A 19996-nucleotide genomic window follows, 5' to 3' on the forward strand; every position below is an offset into this window, starting at 1 on the left:
TGATGCGCGAAACTGCGACCAAAAAAGCCTCTCCGTTGCATATCCATCTCGCGCTTGGTAATACTGCGCCGCATCGGCAGAACTCTTCGGCAAGTCCAAGAACTCGTCCGAAGAACTCCATACTTGGTTAAGCTGGGCATAGTTCGGGTCACCGAACTTAGTTTGCAGCAGAAAGGGCTTCCCAGCCGCAATCTCCCTCGCCTGTCGAACCTCCTCATGGGATGCTCTGGATTCCGACCGCGCTTCTCTCGCCTCTTGTAAGGCCTTGTCCAGATCAGCCGTTAAGGCTTTACTCTCCTTCTCCAGAAATTCACAGCGGCCGGTAGCATTCTCCAGTTCGAGCGTTATCGTGGATATCTTCTCCTCATCTTGGCGTCGTACATCTTGTTCAGCTTTTAATTCAGCCGATGCCTTCTCGGCAGCAGCATTGCTACGTCGGGCCTGCTCCTTGGCCCGGGCCAGCTCCGCTCGAAGAACTTCAACGGCGGCAGCACCATCTGCAGCCATGCATATTCCAGCATCTAAATCTCAGCATCATGCTTATACCACAAAAATGTATGAGGATTGCCCCGAATACATACCTTGCGACTCGTCAACACGCATATTGATCAAGGCAAGATCATCCCCTGCCACATCAAGCTTTCGTTGCAACTCAGCGATCTCCATAGTCCGGGAAGTGGCCAAGGGGGAAGCAGCCTGTGTTTAAAGTTCATCAGGTTAGTCCTCAAACGATCCTTTTCGATCCTCCGTTTGCTTCCCAGTGGAAGCCAACCCGAGTATCAGGGGCTACTATCTATACACAGGCGCATCTTTGCAAATGAAACATAGCTGAAAATATTATATCACAAACCTGGAAGCCTTTTAGCAGGCTCATCAAGGCTTCATTCAATCCGCTCTTCGCGGACAAAATTTTCTCAACCACTGTACCCATCAAGGTACACTGTTCCCCCGAGACAGATGCTTTTCGCAACATGTCCTGCAATATATCCGGCGCCTCCGGGTCTCCGGAAGCCACTCTAGGAGCACCTCCATCCTTTGAAGGAATCTCTTCACCCGCCTCCAAAATCACTATCAGCTGCGAGCCAGACAGTCCGGGACCTTTGTTATCACCAGCCCCGGATTCCCGGATAGTCGGAGATCCACCTTCGGGCACTGCCTCTTTTGTCCCCTGTGTAACTTGTTGAGTAAGAGGGACGCGACGACATTTCAGAGTCATCCGCCCTATTGGGCGAGGAGGTTCAAGGAGGCGTCTCGCTCTCCATCTTCTCTGGGAGGAGACTTCCTGAAGAAGAGGATCGCCCAGAAAAATTCTATGCCGACCTGAAAAATGCATAAATGCGTTACGTATATCTTCGGTAACAATAACGGAGCGGGACGCTATCAAAGTACTCTAGATTCTCTTACGGTTTTGCTGAGGGCTTGTCCCCCTGTTGGAGCTGCTCAACGGCGTCGCTTTCCAAACCCAAGCCGATCGATGGTGGCATCTTGCCATTCTTGGAAGACCGCCCCTCCCAATCTTCGGAGGTGACCCTTTTCCTCCTTCTTGGAGAAGGGATACTGGGTCCTTTTTCGCCTCTGTCTTCGGGCGAGGAAAGGTCAATTTCTCCGGACTCAGTGTACGACTTACCTCCAGAACCAAGGTCATCTTGGGTCTTCTCGCCCTCCCCTGCTGGTGCCTGGTATGGCGTCGAGGCCAGCATCCTTGTTAACACAGGAGTAGTTGAGTCTTCGGGAAGGGGAGCCGGACACTGGGTATCTGATTATAAGGTATTCGGTAAACGGGTGCTTACCGGGGTGTCCTGAAAAAGAATGATACCGTCGGTATCTTGCCTCTGGGTATCTGATTATAAGGTATTCGGTAAACGGGTGCTTACCGGGGTGTCCGGACGGTTACAGTCTAGGCCAACATCTTCGGTAGTGTCCGGCCATTGCCTTCGTTTCCCGAAGAATAATCTCCACATTCCTTCGTGCGTAGTGCCGAAGAAGTGTTGAAGAGTCTGCAGCCCTTATGGATTGAACTCCCACATGCGGAGAGGCCGTCGCTGGCACGGCGGGGTCCGACGAACTAGCATTACTTGAACGACATTGGCTATATCGATGTCCTTCTCAATGAGGCTTCGGATGCGACTTTGCAGAGTTCGCACCTCGTTCATTGATCCCCAGTCCAACCCCTTGTTAATCCATGATGCAAGCTGAATTGGGGGGCTGGATCGAAATATAGGCGCAGTTGCCCACTTAGAGCCGCGGGGCTCGGTGATGTAGAACCACCCCTGCTGCCACAGATCGAGAGATGTGGCGAAGGATCCTTTCAGCCAAACGGTGCTAGCAAGCTTGCTCACTGTAGCACCACCGCACTCGGGTTGCTCCCCCTCTGTCACTTGCGGCTTCACATCGAAGGTCTTGAGCCACAAACCGAAGTGCGGAGGGATTCGGAGGAATGCTTCGCACGTGACGATAAACGCCGAGATAAGAAGGATAGAGTCCGGGGCCAAATCATGAAAGTCTAGCCCGTAATAGAACATGAGCCCTCGGACGAAGGGGTTAAGCGCAAACCCTAAACTGCGGAGGAAGTGGGACACGAACACGACCCTCTCGCCGGATCTGGGGGTGGGAATAACCTGCCCCTCGGCAGGAAGCCGATGATGGATTTCTGCGGTCAGATACCTCGCTGCCCGAAGCTTTGCAATATCTTCCTCCGTGACAGAAGAAGCTACCCACCGGCCTTGACGGCTGGATCCGGACATGATTGGGGCTTGTGGCGACCGAAACCCGGGTGTTGGAACTCGGGGTAGTAGGGGTTGAGGAAGAAGCAAGCGTGGAATAAAAAGACGGGTCTGTACCCCAATATAAAGGCTGCAAATATCAAACGTCTCCTCCTAGGCCTCAAAAACTTGCCTGTCTCCAAGGAGTTGTACCCAAGCGACGGTTGGGTTACCCACGTCCGGGTTGACATGAATCCCTTAAAAAAGGGAGACACGATCTCCGCTTGGATAAGACATGCCAATAAAACCACGTCTTGAGACATGGGGCGACGGGCCCGCTAAAACGATTCGCAAATAAAGGCCGAGCAGGCATGATGTCATATTACCAAAAAGTTGACAGCGGGTTGAACTCGTGAAATATTATGTCCTCTGCAGTTGTGTAAACAAGTCCGGATACAATCATTACATCTGAAGACTACCCTGGAGTTCGAAAGGGGGAACCCACCTTGCAATGCCGAAGACAATCTGCGCGCCGGACTCCTCGTCATTGAAGCCAGGTTCAAGGGCTAATGAGGGAGTCCTGGACTAAGGGGTCCTCGGGCGTCCGGCCTGTTATACATGGGCCAGACTGATGGGCTATGAAGATGTGAAGGCCGAAGACTGTACCAGTGTCCGGATTGGACTCTCCTTGGCGTGGAAGGCAAGCTTGGCGACCATACTATGAAGATTCCTTCTTATGTAACCGACTCTATGTAACCCTAGATTCCCCTGGTGTCTATATAAACCGGAGGGGTTAGTCCGGAAAGGATACATTCATTACCATAGTCATACAGGCTAGATTTCTAGGGTTTAGCCATCACGATCTCGTGGTAGATCAACTCTTGTAATACTCATATTCATCAAGATCAATCAAGCAGGAAGTAGGGTATTACCTCCATAGAGAGGGCCTGAACCTGGGTAAACATCGTGTCCCCCGTCTCCTGTTACCATCGATCCTAGACGCACAGTTCGGGACCCCCTACCCGAGATCCGCCGGTTTTGACACCAACAGCGCCCCCACCCTCGTGGACAGGGTGTGGGCCCCCTGGTCTTGATTCTTTCGCAAGTATTTTTTTATTAATTCCAGAAATAATCTCCGTGAAGTTTCAGGTCATTCCGAGAACTTTTGTTTCTGCACAAAAATAACACCATGGCAATTCTGCTGAAAACAGCGTCAGTTCGGGTTAGTTCCATTCAAATCATGCAAGTTAGAGTCCAAAACAAGGGCAAAAGTGTTTGGAAAAGTAGATATGTGATACGTCTCCGTCATATCTACTTTTCCAAACACTTTTTCCCTTGTTTTGGACTCTAACTTGCATGATTTGAATGGAACTAACCCGGACTGACGTTGTTTTCAGCAGACTTTCCATGGTGTTATTTATGTGCAGAAACAAAAGTTCTCGGAATGACCTGAAACTCCACGGAACATCTTTTTGGAAAATATAAAAAATACTAGAAGAAAAATCCACGTCAGGGGGCCCACACCCTATCCACGAGGGTGGGGCGCGAATGCCCCCCTGGGCGCGCCCCCTGCCTCGTGGGCCCCCTGACGCTCCACCGACCTCAACTCCAATTCCATATATTCACTTTCGGGGAGAAAAAAATCAGAGAGAAGGATTCATCATGTTTTATGATACGGAGCCGCCGCCAAGCCCTAAAACCTCTCGGGAGGGCTGATCTCGAGTCCGTTCGGGGCTCCGGAGAGGGGAATCCGTCGCCGTCGTCATCATCAACCATCCTCCATCACCAATTTCATGATGCTCACCGCCGTGCGTGAGTAATTCCATCGTAGGCTTGCTGGACGGTGATGGGTTGGATGAGATTTATCATGTAATCGAGTTAGTTTTGTTAGGGTTTGATCCCTAGTATCCACTATGTTCTGAGATTGATGTTGCTGTGACTTTGCTATGCTTAATGCTTGTCACTAGGGCCCGAGTGCCATGATTTCAGATCTGAACCTATTATGTTTTCATGAATATATGTGAGTTCTTGATCCTATCTTGCAAGTCTATAGTCACCTACTATGTGTTATGATCCGGCAACCCCAAAGTGACAATAATCGGGACCACTCCCGGTGATGACCGTAGTTTGTGGAGTTCATGTATTCACTATGAGTTAATGCTTTGTTCCGGTACTCTATTAAAAGGAGGCCTTAATATCCCTTAGTTTCCGTCAGGACTCCGCTGCCATGGGAGGGTAGGACAAAAGATGTGTCACGACCGGTTTTTCAATAAAATAATTATTGAGAGACCAATCCCTTTTTACGGACCAGTAAGGAAGAATTCCTTCTCACTGGTAGACAATATCTTGGTCACAGAAGAAAAATACCAGGAGTACTGAATATAATACAAGGTTGAGCGGAGGATGCCCAACAATTTATTACATGCACGCCGCTAAAACAAGACAGCGGATAGGGTGCCATACTACTAACTCACGATAATAACGGTGGTGGAAATATCACCGCGAAGCGAGTGATATGACTCCTGAAGACAACAGCTCATCGAGCGTCGGAGTGAGGCTCGAGGGGACTTATTGCGGGTGGCGGAAGCGTATATAATACAAGTGACCAATATCCGGGATCATGCAGGACTGACTGGGACTCCTCTAGGCGTCGGACGCGCTATCAAACTCTTCATCCAAAAGATCGCCTTCGTCAACATCTGGCCAAATCAACAAGCCAGGTGAGTACTATGAAAGTACTCGCAAGACAGTTCGGACATAAGATATAACAAATGTAAACATGAAGCATATGAACAATTTATCCAGTGCGTTCAGACATAGAGATAATAAATACTGGGTGCCAAGCGAGGGTCTGAATGACTCCTCGAGAGGAAACTGCAGAATAGTAATACTGGTGCCAAACGAGGGTCTGAATGACTCCTCGAGCGGAAACTGCAAGAATAATAGTACTGGTGCCAAACGAGTGTCTGAAAGACTCCTTGAGAGGAAACTGCGAGAATAATAATACTGGTGCCAAACAAGTGTCTGAAAGAATCCTCGAGAGGAAACTGCATAATAATAATGCCACAGTCGGGCGTCGGGGCGACACCACATAAAGGGCTTATACAAAAAATAAAAGCGGTGCGTGCCACAGTCAGACGTCTGAGCGACATCACATAAAGGGCTTATATTTAAAATAAAGAACAAAATCACGCCACAGTCGGACGTCTGCGCGACGTCACATAAAGGGCTTATATTGTAGCTTAATAATTCAATAGTTCGGGAACATAAATTATCACAAGTACGAGACAATTATAAAGTTAGTCCATCCACAGGAATAATAAATAAACTGGGTTTACCACTTGAGCTTGTTCACCGGGGACAAGTTTCTTTCCACGCGGATAGATATGGATATAATGATTACACTACTAGATCATGGATATGATGACTTGGAAGGATATGACTCTGCAGAGTTTGTACTTAACCACAGCCAACGGATTTCAGTAGTCACGGGGACTAGTTCCGTTTACGGTGTTTTGGAAGAAACACGTCTAACCAGTACACACCCATTTCAATATTCTGAAGCCAGGGATCACCCTTGGCAACATTCAAGAAAAACCTTGAGACGGGGAGGCTACAACCTCGCATAGCATGGGATCAAATTTCTATACGCGCTCTCTAAGGGGGTGCCCCCCCTCTCGGTCCCAACCGGAAACACCCATGCCCCCTGACCGGATGACTGGCTTTAATCCTGGGCCAAGGTACCATCATCCCGGCCTCTCTGTTTGGTGTGTACACGGAAAGAGGTTACCAACTTACTAAACCGCATCCTGGCAAATGAAACATGTGGTAGCACGGAAGGGGGAAAGAACGATAACGTGACTCCGTCCACGTTAACGTCGGAGAAAGTCGGATGACGCAAGGCTGGTATGCTACAACAGTACCACCTTGCCGCCCTTCATGTCACCACATGATTAGGCCATCTCTCATCAGAGATCATCGCAACTTTGGAACATGCGCGTAGTTGCCTTACAAGCAACGAGGTATTTACCGACACTCACATGCCACGCACAAACTTTCAAGCAAACATGCAAAACACTCATCATATCAAATGTTCAAACATGCTTGCGTGGTTCAGAGAAGTCGGAGTCTAGCTCGACGAAGTTCGCGGCTCCGTCACCTCTCCCGGAACCTACGGCAATAACGAAAACGGGTACTAACGTGAAAACCAACGCGTGCACAGAAACTTCTCCAAATTTTTTCCAAATAAATCTCATAAAAAACTAGACAAAATTTTAAGAATGTCAGAAAAATTATTACTCAAAAATTCCTTTTTATTAAAAAGTTATAAAGGTTTCTGTCCAGGGACTTATCTGTAATGAAACAGAAAAGTTCCAGGGTTTAAACTGAGAAAACAGAAAACGCTTCGGAAAGAAATGCGCTAGCTAAAGAAAGAAAACGTATTTTGCCCGAAGGCGCCAACAGAAAACGGTTCACGAAAGAATAGAACAGAGGCTGACATGCGGGGTCCACATGTCAGGTTTGAAAAGCTCGCCGGCGCCCGAAGACTGCAGTGGACGCCGGCGTCGAACCACGGCGAGTCAGGAGGATCGGAGGGTACCAAGAGCTTCAGCTTCTTCTTCCGCGTCGGTGGGTGGTGGACCCGACCAACGAGGAGCACCACGTCGACGGCGACACTTTCTCCGGCGGACGGCGGCTCGGGTGAGGGTGGAGAACTCCGGTGGAGGGCTGCAACTTCGAATTGAAGCGCGGGTCAGAAGGAGGGATGCATAGAGAAGCTACTGGCAAGAGATGGGAGGTGGAGGTGCACACACGGGGGCGAATCGAGCTGGATCCCGTGGCGGGTCGCGGCGGCCGGAGTCGAGGAAGGAGACCTCCTCGGGGCTCTTCCAGTGGCTAGGCGTGCTCTAGGTGGAGTGCAGGGATGGTGTGTGCTCGAGTTGAAGCTCGGGGCCGCTATTTATAGGCGGATCGACGGGGTGGCCGTGAACGGAGAATCTCCAGCGAGCGATTACGGCGATGCAGTGGATTGGCAGGAGGTTTGAGTGGCCAGGCAGCATCAGTGGAGGTTACTAGTGCCATTCCACAGCTAAACGGAGTTGGTCTTGGCGTAATGGCGTCGGTCCACGGTGAGATGGCCGCACGGGCTCGACGGCGGCAGAGAGCGCGCTCCGTGCCCTGCGGTTCACGACGGGAGTGGCAGCGGGTTCGGGGGAGTGGAAGGCCACGCGGCGAGCTCCGATGGCTTGGGCGGCGCTGGGTGGCGCCGTCAGCGCCGTGCCTCCCGCTGGCGGCCGCAAAGCCGCTGCTGGCGTCGGTCACGGGGCGGCGCACCTTCTGCTGCTCGTCGCCGACGTCCGCAAGGTGCCAGACGCTCGTGCGGTGCAGGAACAAGGGGGAGGGGACGGGGAGCAAGGCGACATCGGGGCACTGTCGAGATCGACAACCATCTCTGAAGAAAACGACATTAAGCCACTGAACTGTTCTCTGAATTATCTAAACTTGACAATGACCATCCACTGCAGGTGTTCGACAGAATGATTTGGCAATGAGAAATTTTTTTCTGGAGCTGGTACTTGGTGAGGTGACCACTCAATGCACCCAGAGGCTGCCTGATTTTTCTTGGAATTTTTGGAGAAGGATTTGAATGAATTTCACCAAATTTGACAAATCTGGTCCAAACTTGCAGCAAGTGTAGTTTGAAAATTTTGAACTGAAGACCAGTGGATCTTCCTGGATCTTGGTTGAGGGTTCAAAGGACTAGGAGGGGAAAAGGTTTGGGGGCAAAAATCAAGACAGAAAATGGAGTTCCTTTGTAAATCACCAATGGCTAGAATAGAAGACAGAAATTTATTTGAATAAGATTTAAATGGAAAATAAACATAGGGGAGGTTCAACTTGCTGGACTAGATGCCAAACATGATCCAAAGATGAGGGGAGGTTTAGGAGAGTGGATTTGCACTAAGGCCATGGCAAGAGAGAAAAGTTGAAAGTGGCAAAGGATTATTCCAAAAGCCATAGTGCAAATTTCAAAGAGATTTTCAAAAGGCATTTTCCCAAGTGAACAGCATTTTGTCTTGAGTCCAAATAAAAAGCAAGAACCTCCAAGACCAAAGACAAATCTTGGGTGAATCCAAATAAAACTTTTGCCATAAAAAAAATATTTGAAAGGGAGAGTTCTTTTGAAGAAAATTTTAAATCACCTCCCTCAAGTCAAATAAAATCTTTTGAAAAAAAACCAAATAAAAACTTGGGTGTCACAACACCTACCCCCTTAGGAAAAAATCTCGTCCTCGAGATTTCTGCTAATCCTCAAATAGATATGGATACTCTGCCCGGAGAAAATCTTCCCTTTCCCATGTAGCTTCATCCTCAGTGTGGTTGCTCCACTGAACCCTGAAAAACCTTGTCGTTTTCTGACGGGTCCTCCTTTCAGATTCCTCCAATATCTTTACCGGCCTCTCTCTGTAGGTGAGATTTGGTTGCATATCAATGTTCTCATGAGGTACATGCTTCTCCGGGTTACTCACACATTTTCTCAATTGTGAGACGTGGAATACGTCATGGACGTCTGACAGCTCCTTGGGTAGGTCTAGTTGGTAGGCTACCGTGCCTCTTCGTGCCTTTACACAAAATGGCCCAATAAATCTTGGGGCTAGCTTCCCCTTAATTTTGAACCGTTGTAGACCCCTCATAGGAGATACTCGGAGGTATACGGAATCACCGGGTTCAAAGCTGACCTCACGATGCTTCTGATCATAGTAGCTCTTTTGTCGGCTCTGCGCTGTCTTGAGTCTGTCCCTGATCTGTTTAACTTTCTCCTCGGCCTCTTTAAGCATGTCTGGGCCGAAGATACGGCTGTCACCTGTTTCTGACCAATTCAGTGGGGTACGACACCTCCGTCCGTACAATGCTTCAAAAGGTGCCATTTGCAAGCTGGCTTGGTAACTGTTGTTGTAAGCGAATTCGGCATACGGCAAACTCTCTACCCAACTGGATCCATAGGTGAGCACACAGGCTCTTAGCATATCCTCTAGGATTTGATTTACATGTTCCGTTTGTCCATCAGTCTGAGGGTGGTACGCTGTACTGAAAGCCAATTGCGTGCCCAGAGCTTGTTGTAGGTGATCCCAAAATTTGGAGACGAATTGTGTGCCTCGGTCTGATATTATAGTCTTTGGGACTCCATGCAAGCAAACTATACGGGAGAGATAAAGTTTGGCCAGTCTTTGTGTGGAGTAGGTAGTCTTCACGGGAATGAAATGAGCAACCTTGGTTAGTCGGTCTGTGATGACCCATATGGCGTCATTTCCGCGTTGTGATCAGGGTAGTCCGACGATGAAATCCATTCCTATTTCATCCCATTTCCATTCCGGTACCCTGTTTGGCTGGAGTAGCCCTGCTGGCTTTTGATGCTCGGCCTTGATGCGCTGACATGAATCGCAACAAGCAATAAACGTGGCTATATCTCTTTTCATACCGTGCCACCAAAATCTTTCCTGAATGTCCTTGTACATTTTGGTTCCTCCAGGGTGGATCGAGTATGGGGCGGTGTGGCTTTCGGTTAAGATTTGTTGCTTGAGTTCCTCAATGTTAGGTACGCAAAGTCTGTCTCCGTACCATAATGTTCCTTCACTGTCTGTGACGAACTCTGAAGCCTTACCAAGGTTCATTTTCTTCTTTATACCTTCGATGCGGGGATGCCCTGCTGAGCTTTCTTAATTTGTTCCACCAGGGTGGGTTGTATCTCCAGATTTGATATGGTGCCTTCAGAGACTAACATCATGTTGAGCCTAGCGAACTCTTGCTGAAATTCAGGCCTCAAGTTTTGCGGACCGTCATTGTCCGGGCTGGGGTTTCGACTAAGGGCATCGGCCACCACATTTGCTTTCCCTGGATGGTAGTGAATACCGACATCATAGTCCTTGACCAACTCCAACCATCGTCGTTGGCGTAAATTTAGCTCAGGCTGTGTGAAAATATATTTGAGGCTCTTATGGTCTGTATATATTTCACAGCGATTTCCCAACAGAAAGTGCCTCCACTCCTTGAGTGCGTGTATAACTGCTGCTAGTTCCAAGTCATGTGTTGGGTAATTTTCCTCATGTTTTCGCAGCTGTCTGGAGGCATATGCGACAACTTTGCCATCTTGCATCAGCACACACCCGAGACCTTTTCGGGATGCGTCACAATACACTTCAAAACTCTTGTGTATGTCTGGCACAGTTAAGACCGGTGCGGTTGTCAGCTTCTTCTTGAGTTCTTGGAAGCTTTTCTCGCATGCTTCCGTCCATACAAACTTCTTGTCTTTCTTGAGCAACTGTGTTATTGGTTTTGCCACAGTGGAGAATCCTTCAATAAATCTTCTGTAATATCCGGCCATTCCTAGGAAACTCCGCACATCAGTAACGTTGGCGGGTGGCTTCCAGTCAAGTATGGCTTTGACTTTTTCTGGGTCTACGGCCACGCCTTCTTGGTTCAGTATATGGCCTAAGAAACCAACTTGTCTTAGCCAAAATTCGCACTTGCTGAATTTGGCGTACAACTGATGTTTCCTCAATTCTCCCAAAACAATTCTGAGGTGCTCAGCATGCTCTTCGGGTGTCCTTGAGTAAACCAGAATATCGTCAATGAATACCACAACAAATTTGTCCATGAATTTCATGAACACTTTGTTCATGAGGTGGACGAAATATGCAGGGGCGTTCGTTAGTCCAAAAGGCATCACTGTAAACTCGTATAACCCATATCTGGAAGTGAATGTTGTCTTGGGGATATCTTCTGTCCGTACTTTCAATTGGTGATATCCCGATCTCAAGTCAATCTTTGAGAATACCTTGGCTTGAGCGAGCTGGTCAAACAAATCATTTATCCGGGGCATCGGATATTTGTTTTTGATGGTGACCATATTGAGGGCTCGATAGTCTATACACAGTCTCAGTGTCCCATCCTTTTTCTTTGCGAACAACACAGGCGAACCCCAAGGTGAGGAGCTGGCTCGAATAAATCCTTTGTCCAATAATTCCTTTATCTGCTTCTTCAACTCCACCAATTCTGAGGGTGCCATTCTATAAGGCTTCTTATAGATGGGAGCGGTGCCAGGTGCTAGTTCGATGCTGAATTCTATCTCTCGGTCTGGTGGCATGCCTGGTAGTTCTTCAGGGAACACATCAGGAAACTCGCATACCACTGGAACTTTTCTCAGTTCTGCAATGTCCACTTTGTTCAGTTTTGGTTGCTGTGATCGTGGCCTTTCTTGAGCGGAAACCCTTATTGTCTCGGCGTGATGGTGAGTGAGAATCACTGTCCGATTGAAACAGTCAATGAATCCTTTGTTGGTGGTCAACCAGTCCATCCCTAAAATGACATCCAGTCCTTTACTCTCCAACACGATGAGATTCGCGTGGAATTGTAGTCCTTCGAACTCAATGACCACTCCTTGGCGGTAACCCTGAGCGATTTGCTTATTTCCGGGGGACTTGATGATCATAGATTTTTCCAAGGGAAGTATCGGAAAATCATGTTGCAAAACAAAACTCTTCGAAACGAACGAATGGGAAGCTCCAGAATCAAACAAAACCGTGGCAGGTACTGCGTTGACAGGGAACGTACCGAGCATGATGTCTGGGGCATTCTGCGCTTCTTCCCTGGTCACATGGTTCAGGTGACCCTTCCTGTGGTTGTTGCTGGGGTTGAAGTTGTTGCGCTTGGGGGCTGGATTGTTCCCACCATTGTTTGGCTTGGGGGCCGCGTTCCTCGGCTTTGGGCATTGTTTAGCATAGTGCCCTTCTTCTCCACAAGCATAGCATGTGACCCCTGGACGGTACGTGAACTCTTTGTCCCTGGCATGAAACTGTCTGACGGGCCTCGGATCAGTAGTCGTGGATTTCCTTGCTTCAGTCCTCGGGACCTCAGTCCTGCTTCGGTTGTTGCGAGCAAGGGTCGTCTTGTCCCTCTTTCGCTTACGGATATCTTCCAGACTACGGCGCTCATTCTCCAAGGTGATGGCCTTGTCTACCAAAGTTTTAAAATCCGGAAAGGTGTGCACGACCAGTTGGCATCTTAGTGCTGGTGCCAGGCCGTCCAGGAATTTTTCCATCTTCTTGTTTTCTGTCATGTGTTCGTCGTAGGCATAACGAGACAGCTGGGTAAACTGACCATTGTATTATGTCACTGACATGCCTCTCTGCTTCAGGTCATCGAACTCTCTCTTCTTGATCTTTAGGATGCTCCTGGGGATGTGTGCCCCACGGAAGCCTTCCTTGAACTCTTCCCAGGTGATGTTGTGTTCACTGGGATGCATGTGTAGGAAATTTTCCCACCATGCTGCAGCTGCTCCAGTAAGGTAGTGTGGCGCATAAAGCACTTTCTCATGATCTGAACACTGAGCAATAATCAGCTTCCTTTCAATGTCACGAAGCCAATCATCGGCTTCCAGCGGCCTATCGGTGTGAGCAAAAGTTGAGGGGCGAGTCTTCTGTAACTCAGATAACTTGGAATGCTGTTGATAGGGCTCACGGTGGTTTCCCATATTGATGACATGGTTCATCATCTCTTGGTGCTGTTGCTGGCTTTGCTTGAAGAGACGGCATACTTGAGACAGGGCTGCTTCGCTGTCTTGTTGACTGGACTGACCCTGAGTGAAATTGTTGCTAGTCTGTGTCCCATAAACCTCTTCTGGCTGATTGGGCATGGAGCGAGTCCACGGGCGAGACATTTTTCCAGTCTGGGGTATTATTTTGCAAAACCCATGAGAAAACTGTGTAGCACAAGGAAAAATCTTGCAAAGGCAACAAATTTAAAAGATCTCAAGGTTTTCAAGAAAACATAAACGATTTTGCATGGAGAAGAACTGCTTAGCATATATCTTACACGCGAAAAGCAAACACACGATACAGCACTCAGGATGCGCGTACACATTCCTGACATGTTATTTAGGCTAGCGAACTACTCCGGAAGGCAGCAAACACACCAATACAAACTAGCGTACAGATAAAACAACACATCATACAAGAAGGCATAACGCGCGGCTACTCGGCGCTCTCAGTCGGAGATGGTGAAGATTTCCTTTCCCTTGCCGATGGCAAGGCTCAGCGGTCCAGGAGAATCAACCTCCACCTCCTCTCTAGCTGGCTCCTGGCGCATAACGCTGCGCTGCGGTGACGGTGCGGGGGCGACTGGTGGTAGAGCTGGTGCGGCAGGCGGTGCGGCTCTGACTGGAGCAGGAGCGATGACTCGGTCGAACTCCTCAGTGGTAGGCAGACGGCGAGCAGTGGCCAAAACGGCCGGTGCATAAGAGGCTGAAGACGAGACGAATGTCAGAGGCGGCGCCGTGTTGAGAAGCTCCTTCCTGCTGGCAGGACCGCCCCGGACTAAGTCCATGCGGGCAGCCACAAGATCGTCTACGAGGTTGTCGAAAGACTCCTCCAGAGCCTTGAGATACTCCACAACCATCTCGATGGCTTCATCTCGTTCTCCCCGATGGCAGGCGAATGCATAGTGGCTGGTGTATGGCACATGGCATGGGAGGTAGCGGTAGCGACGAGTCTTCATCGTAGGAAGGATGTCCCGAAGGCGAGCTATCGCCTCATGGGCAGCCATCTGCATGGCATGCCTCTCCGTAGGCATGGCCCTTCCCACAAAACGGAAGTGGCGAGCTGCAGAACGTCCTCCCTTGAATTGCACCACGGCTTGGTGCATAGACACGTCGTCGCTGAGCATGTGCTGGTAAAGCGTGAACTCCGGACGAGTCGCTGGCCCGATCGCGAGCTTGGTGATGGAAACGAGGAGCTTGACAAACCCCTCGGGCACGTTCGTGAACACTCGAGTCTCGCGGTTGCTGCCAGCCATCTACAAAAGTAGGCAAAAATTCTGAGTAGTCAAGTCATAAATTTTATGATGACCAACAGAAAATAGCTACAATTGCAAAAATGCTGAAAAGCACAAAAGACGCTAATAACCGATTAGCGATCGCACCTAGTGGCTTCCTACAGTCAGCTTGGCTCTGATACCAAGCTTGTCACGACCGGTTTTTCAATAAAATAATTATTGAGAGACCAATCCCTTTTTACGGACCAGTAAGGAAGAATTCCTTCTCACTGGTAGACAATATCTTGGTCACAGAAGAAAAATACCAGGAGTACTGAATATAATACAAGGTTGAGCGGAGGATGCCCAACAATTTATTACATGCACGCCGCTAAAACAAGACGGCGGATAGGGTGGCATACTACTAACTCACGATAATAACGGTGGTGGAAATATCACCGCGAAGCGAGTGATATGACTCCTGAAGACTACAGCTCATCGAGCGTCGGAGTGAGGCTCGAGGGGACTTATAGCGGGTGGCGGAAGCGTATATAATACAAGTGACCAATATCCGGGATCGTGCAGGACTGACTGGGACTCCTCTAGGCGTCGGACGCGCTATCAAACTCTTCATCCAAAAGATCGCCTTCGTCAACATCTGGCCAAATCAACAAGCCAGGTGAGTACTATGAAAGTACTCGCAAGACAGTTCGGACATAAGATATAACAAATGTAAACATGAAGCATATGAACGATTTATCCAGTGCGTTCAGACATAGAGATAATAAATACTGGGTGCCAAGCGAGGGTCTGAATGACTCCTCGAGAGGAAACTGCAGAATAGTAATACTGGTGCCAAACGAGGGTCTGAATGACTCCTCGAGCGGAAACTGCAAGAATAATAGTACTGGTGCCAAACGAGTGTCTGAAAGACTCCTCGAGAGGAAACTGCGAGAATAATAATACTGGTGCCAAACGAGTGTCTGAAAGACTCCTCGAGAGGAAACTGCAGAATAATAATGGCACAGTCGGGCGTCGGGGCGACACCACATAAAGGGCTTATACAAAAAATAAAGGCGGTGCGTGCCACAGTCGGACGTCTGAGCGACATCACATAAAGGGCTTATATTTAAAATAAAGAACAAAATCACGCCACAGTCGGACGTCTGCGCGACGTCACATAAAGGGCTTATATTGTAGCTTAATAATTCAATAGTTCGGGAACATAAATTATCACAAGTACGAGACAATTATAAAGTTAGTCCATCCACAGGAATAATAAATAAACTGGGTTTACCACTTGAGCTTGTTCACCGGGGACAAGTTTCTTTCCACGCGGATAGATATGGATATAATGATTACACTACTAGATCATGGATACGATGACTTGGAAGGATATGACTCTGCAGAGTTTGTACTTAACCACAGCCAACGGATTTCAGTAGTCACGGGGACTAGTTCCGTTTACGGTGTTTTGGAAGAAACACGTCTAACCAGTACACACCCGTTTCAATATTCCGAAGCCAGGGATCACCCTTGGCAACGTTCAAGAAAAACCTTGAGACGGGGAGGCTACAACCTCGCGTAGCATGGGATCAAATTTCTATGCGCGCGCTCTAAGGGGGTGCCCCCCCTCTCGGTCCCAACCGGAAACACCCATGCCCCCTGACCGGATGACTGGCTTTAATCCTCGACCAAGGTACCATCATCCCGGCCTCTCTGTTTGGTGTGTACACGGAAAGAGGTTACCAACTTACTAAACCGCATCCTGGCAAATGAAACATGTGGTAGCACGGAAGGGGGAAAGAACGATAACGTGACTCCGTCCACGTTAACGTCGGAGAAAGTCGGATGACGCAAGGCTGGTATGCTACAACAGTACCACCTTGCTGCCCTTCATGTCACCACATGATTAGGCCATCTCTCATCAGAGATCATTGCAACTTTGGAACATGCGGGTAGTTGCCTTACAAGCAACGAGGTATTTACCGACACTCACATGCCACGCACAAACTTTCAAGCAAACATGCAAAACACTCATCATATCAAATGTTCAAACATGCTTGCCTGGTTCGGAGAAGTCGGAGTCTAGCTCGGCGAAGTTCGCGGCTCCGTCACCTCTCCCGGAACCTACGGCAATAACGAAAACGGGTACTAACGTGAAAACCAACGCGTGCACAGAAACTTCTCCAAAAAATTTCCAAATAAATCTCATAAAAAACTAGACAAAATTTTAAGAATGTCAGAAAAAGAATTACTCAAAAAATCCTTTTTATTAAAAAGTTATAAAGGTTTCTGTCCAGGGACTTATCTGTAATGAAACAGAAAAGTTCCAGGGTTTAAACTGAGAAAACAGAAAACGCTTCGGAAAGAAATGCGCTAGCTAAAGAAAGAAAACGTATTTTGCCTGAAGGCGCCAACAGAAAATGGTTCGCGAAAGAATAGAACAGAGGCTGACATGCGGGGTCCACATGTCAGGTTTGAAAAGCTCGCCGGCGCCCGAAGACTGCGGTGGACGCCGGCGTCGAACCACGGCGAGTCAGGAGGATCGGAGGGTACCAAGAGCTTCAGCTTGTTCTTCCGCGTCGGTGGGTGGTGGACTCGACCAACGGGGAGCACCACGTCGACGGCGACACTTTCTCCGGCGGACGGCGGCTCGGGTGAGGGTGGAGAACTCCGGTGGAGGGCTGCAACTTCGAATTGAAGCGCGGGTCAGAAGGAGGGATGCATAGAGAAGCTACTGGCAAGAGATGGGAGGCGGAGGTGCACACGACGGGGGCGAATCGAGCTGGATCCTGTGGCGGGTCGCGGCGGCCGGAGTCGAGGAAGGAGACCTCCTCGGGGCTCTTCCAGTGGCTAGGCGTGCTCTAGGTGGACTGCAGGGATGGTGTGTGCTCGAGTTGAAGCTCGGGGCCGCTATTTATAGGTGGATCGACGGGGTGGCCGTGAACGGAGAATCTCCGGCGAGCGATTACGGCGATGCAGTGTGTGACGCCCCCGATTTGACCGTACACCAATCATGCACACAAATGTGTACGACCAAGATCAGGGACTCACGGGAAGATATCACAACACAACTCTAAAACATAAATAAGTCATACAAGCATTATAATACAAGCCAGGGGCCTCGAGGGCTCGAATACAAGTGCTCGATCATAGACGAGTCCGCGGAAGCAACAATATCAGAGTACAGACATAATTTAAACAAGTTTGCCTTAAGAAGGCTAGCACAAAAGTAGCAACGATCGAAAAGGCAAGGCCTCCTGCCTGGGACCTCCTAACTACTCCTGGTCGTCGTCAGCGGGCTGCACGTAGTAGTAGGCACCTCCAGTGCCATAGGTGTCGTCGGCGGCGGTGGCGTCTGGCTCCTGGACTCCAGCATCTGGTTGCGACAACCAGATAGAAAGGAAAAAGGGGGAAAAGAGGGAGAGAAGCAACCGTGAGTACTCATCCAAAGTACTCGCAAGCAAGGAACTACACTACATATGCATGTGTATATGTGTAAGGGGCATATCAGTGGACTGAACTGCAGAATGCCAGAATAAGAGGGGGATAGCTAGTCCTGTCGAAGATTACGCTTCTGGCCATCTCCATCTTGCAGCATGTAGAAGAGAGTAGGTTGAAGTCCTCCAAGTAGCATCGCATAGCATAATCCTACCCGGCGATCCCCTCCTTGTCGCCCTGTTAGAGAGCGATCACCGGGTTGTATCTGGCACTTGGAAGGGTGTATTTTATTCAGTATCCAGTTCTAGTTGTCATAAGCTCAAGGTACAACTCCGGGTCGTCCTTTTACCGAGGGACACGGCTATTCGAATAGATAAACTTCCCTGCAGGGGTGCACCACATAACCCAACACGCTCGATCCCATTTGGCCGGACACACTTTTCTGGGTCATGCCCGGCCTCGTAAGATCAACACGTCGCAGCCACACCTAAGCCCAACAGAGAGGTCAGCACGCCGGTCTAAACCTATGCGCGCAGGGGTCTGGGCCCATCGCCCTATGCACACCTGCATGTTGCGTACGCGGCCGGAAGCAGACCTAGCCCCCTTAATACAAGCGCGAGCTTACGGTCCAATGCGGCGCGCGCCACTCAGTCGCTGACGTCAAAAGAGCTTCGGCTGATACCACGACGTCGGGATACCCATAACTACTCCCACGTAGATGGTTAGTGCGTATAGACCAAATGGCCAGACTCAGATCAAATACCCAGAACTCGTTAAGCGTGTTATTTATCCGCGAACGCCGACCAGGGCCAGGACCACCTCTCTCCTGGGTGGTCTCAACCTGCCCTGTCGCTCCGCCACAAAGTAACAGTCGGGGGCCGTCAGGAACCCAGGCCCACCTCTACCGGGGTGGAGCCACCTGTCCTTTCAGCCCCCTCATCAGGATCACTTGCGGGTACTCAACGAGCCGACCCGACTTTAGTCACCACATGTGTCATGTATATAATGTATATAGTATATACCCGTGATCACCTCCCAAAGTGATCACGGCCCAGTAGGATAGCATGGCAGACGGACAAGAGTGTAGGGCCACTGATGGAACACTAGCATCCTATACTAGGCAGTAGGATAGCAGGTAAGGGTAACAACTGTAGCAACAATGATAGGCTATGCATCAGGATAGGATTAACGGAAAGCAGTAACATGCTATACTACTCTAATGCAAGCAGTATAGAGAAGAATAGGCAATATCTGGTGATCAAGGGGGGGGGGGCTTGCCTGGTTGCTCAGACAAGAAGGAGGGGTCATCGGTGACGTAGTCGACCACAGGGGCATCAGCATCGTCACGGGGTCTACCGAAGAGAAGAGGGGGGGAGAAACAGTAAATACATAGCAAGCAAGTGCATAACAGGACAACAGGCAGAGCTAGACGTGTTCTAACACGGTATGAGGTGATACCGGTGAAGGGGGGAGTCATCCGGGAAAATATCCCCGATGTTTCGCGTTTTCGGGCAGATGAATCGAAGGGGAAAGTTGCGTGTTTGTTATTATAGGGATGCGTGGCGGACGAACGGGCTGCGTAACCGGATTCGTCTCGTCGTTCTGAGCAACTTTCATGTACAAAGTTTTTTCATCCGAGCTACGGATTATTTTATATTAATTTATAAAGATTTAAATTATTTCTAGAATTAATAGAATTAATTTAATTAGAAAATTAATTACGACGTCAGCGTGAGGTCAGCATGATGTCATCAGTCAACCATCTGTTGACTGGGTCAACAGACGCGTGGGTCCCGTTCGTCATAGTCTCAGGTTAACTAAACAGTAGTTAGTTTTTATTAATTGAATAATTATTTTTAATTATTTAATTAAACAGATTAATTAAGTTTAATTAACTAAATTTTATTATTATTATTTTTATAACTTTATTTTTAATTCTCTTTTCTTTTTTTTTACAGAAGGAAGTGGGGCGGGGGCCCCACTGGGCAGTGGCCCATCGGGCCAAACGGGCGCGGGCGTGCGCCCGCACGACGAGGCGAGCT

The 19996-nt window shown here is 49.0% G+C and overlaps 1 protein-coding gene across 1 annotated transcript in view; it reads left to right on the top strand.

The window, feature by feature from the left end:
• The window catches only part of LOC123076092 (rust resistance kinase Lr10-like), a 78047-nt gene that overhangs the window by 32670 nt on the left and 25381 nt on the right, over nucleotides 1-19996 (top strand). Inside the window, exons 3-4 of the mRNA XM_044498518.1 lie at nucleotides 13214-13224; nucleotides 13344-13357. Of these exons, the coding sequence (XP_044354453.1) occupies nucleotides 13214-13224; nucleotides 13344-13357 (25 nt within the window). The remainder of the gene's footprint in view (nucleotides 1-13213; nucleotides 13225-13343; nucleotides 13358-19996) is intronic.

This window comes from Triticum aestivum, chromosome 3D (genome assembly GCF_018294505.1).
Source record: "Triticum aestivum cultivar Chinese Spring chromosome 3D, IWGSC CS RefSeq v2.1, whole genome shotgun sequence".
Classification (NCBI taxonomy): domain Eukaryota; kingdom Viridiplantae; phylum Streptophyta; class Magnoliopsida; order Poales; family Poaceae; genus Triticum; species Triticum aestivum.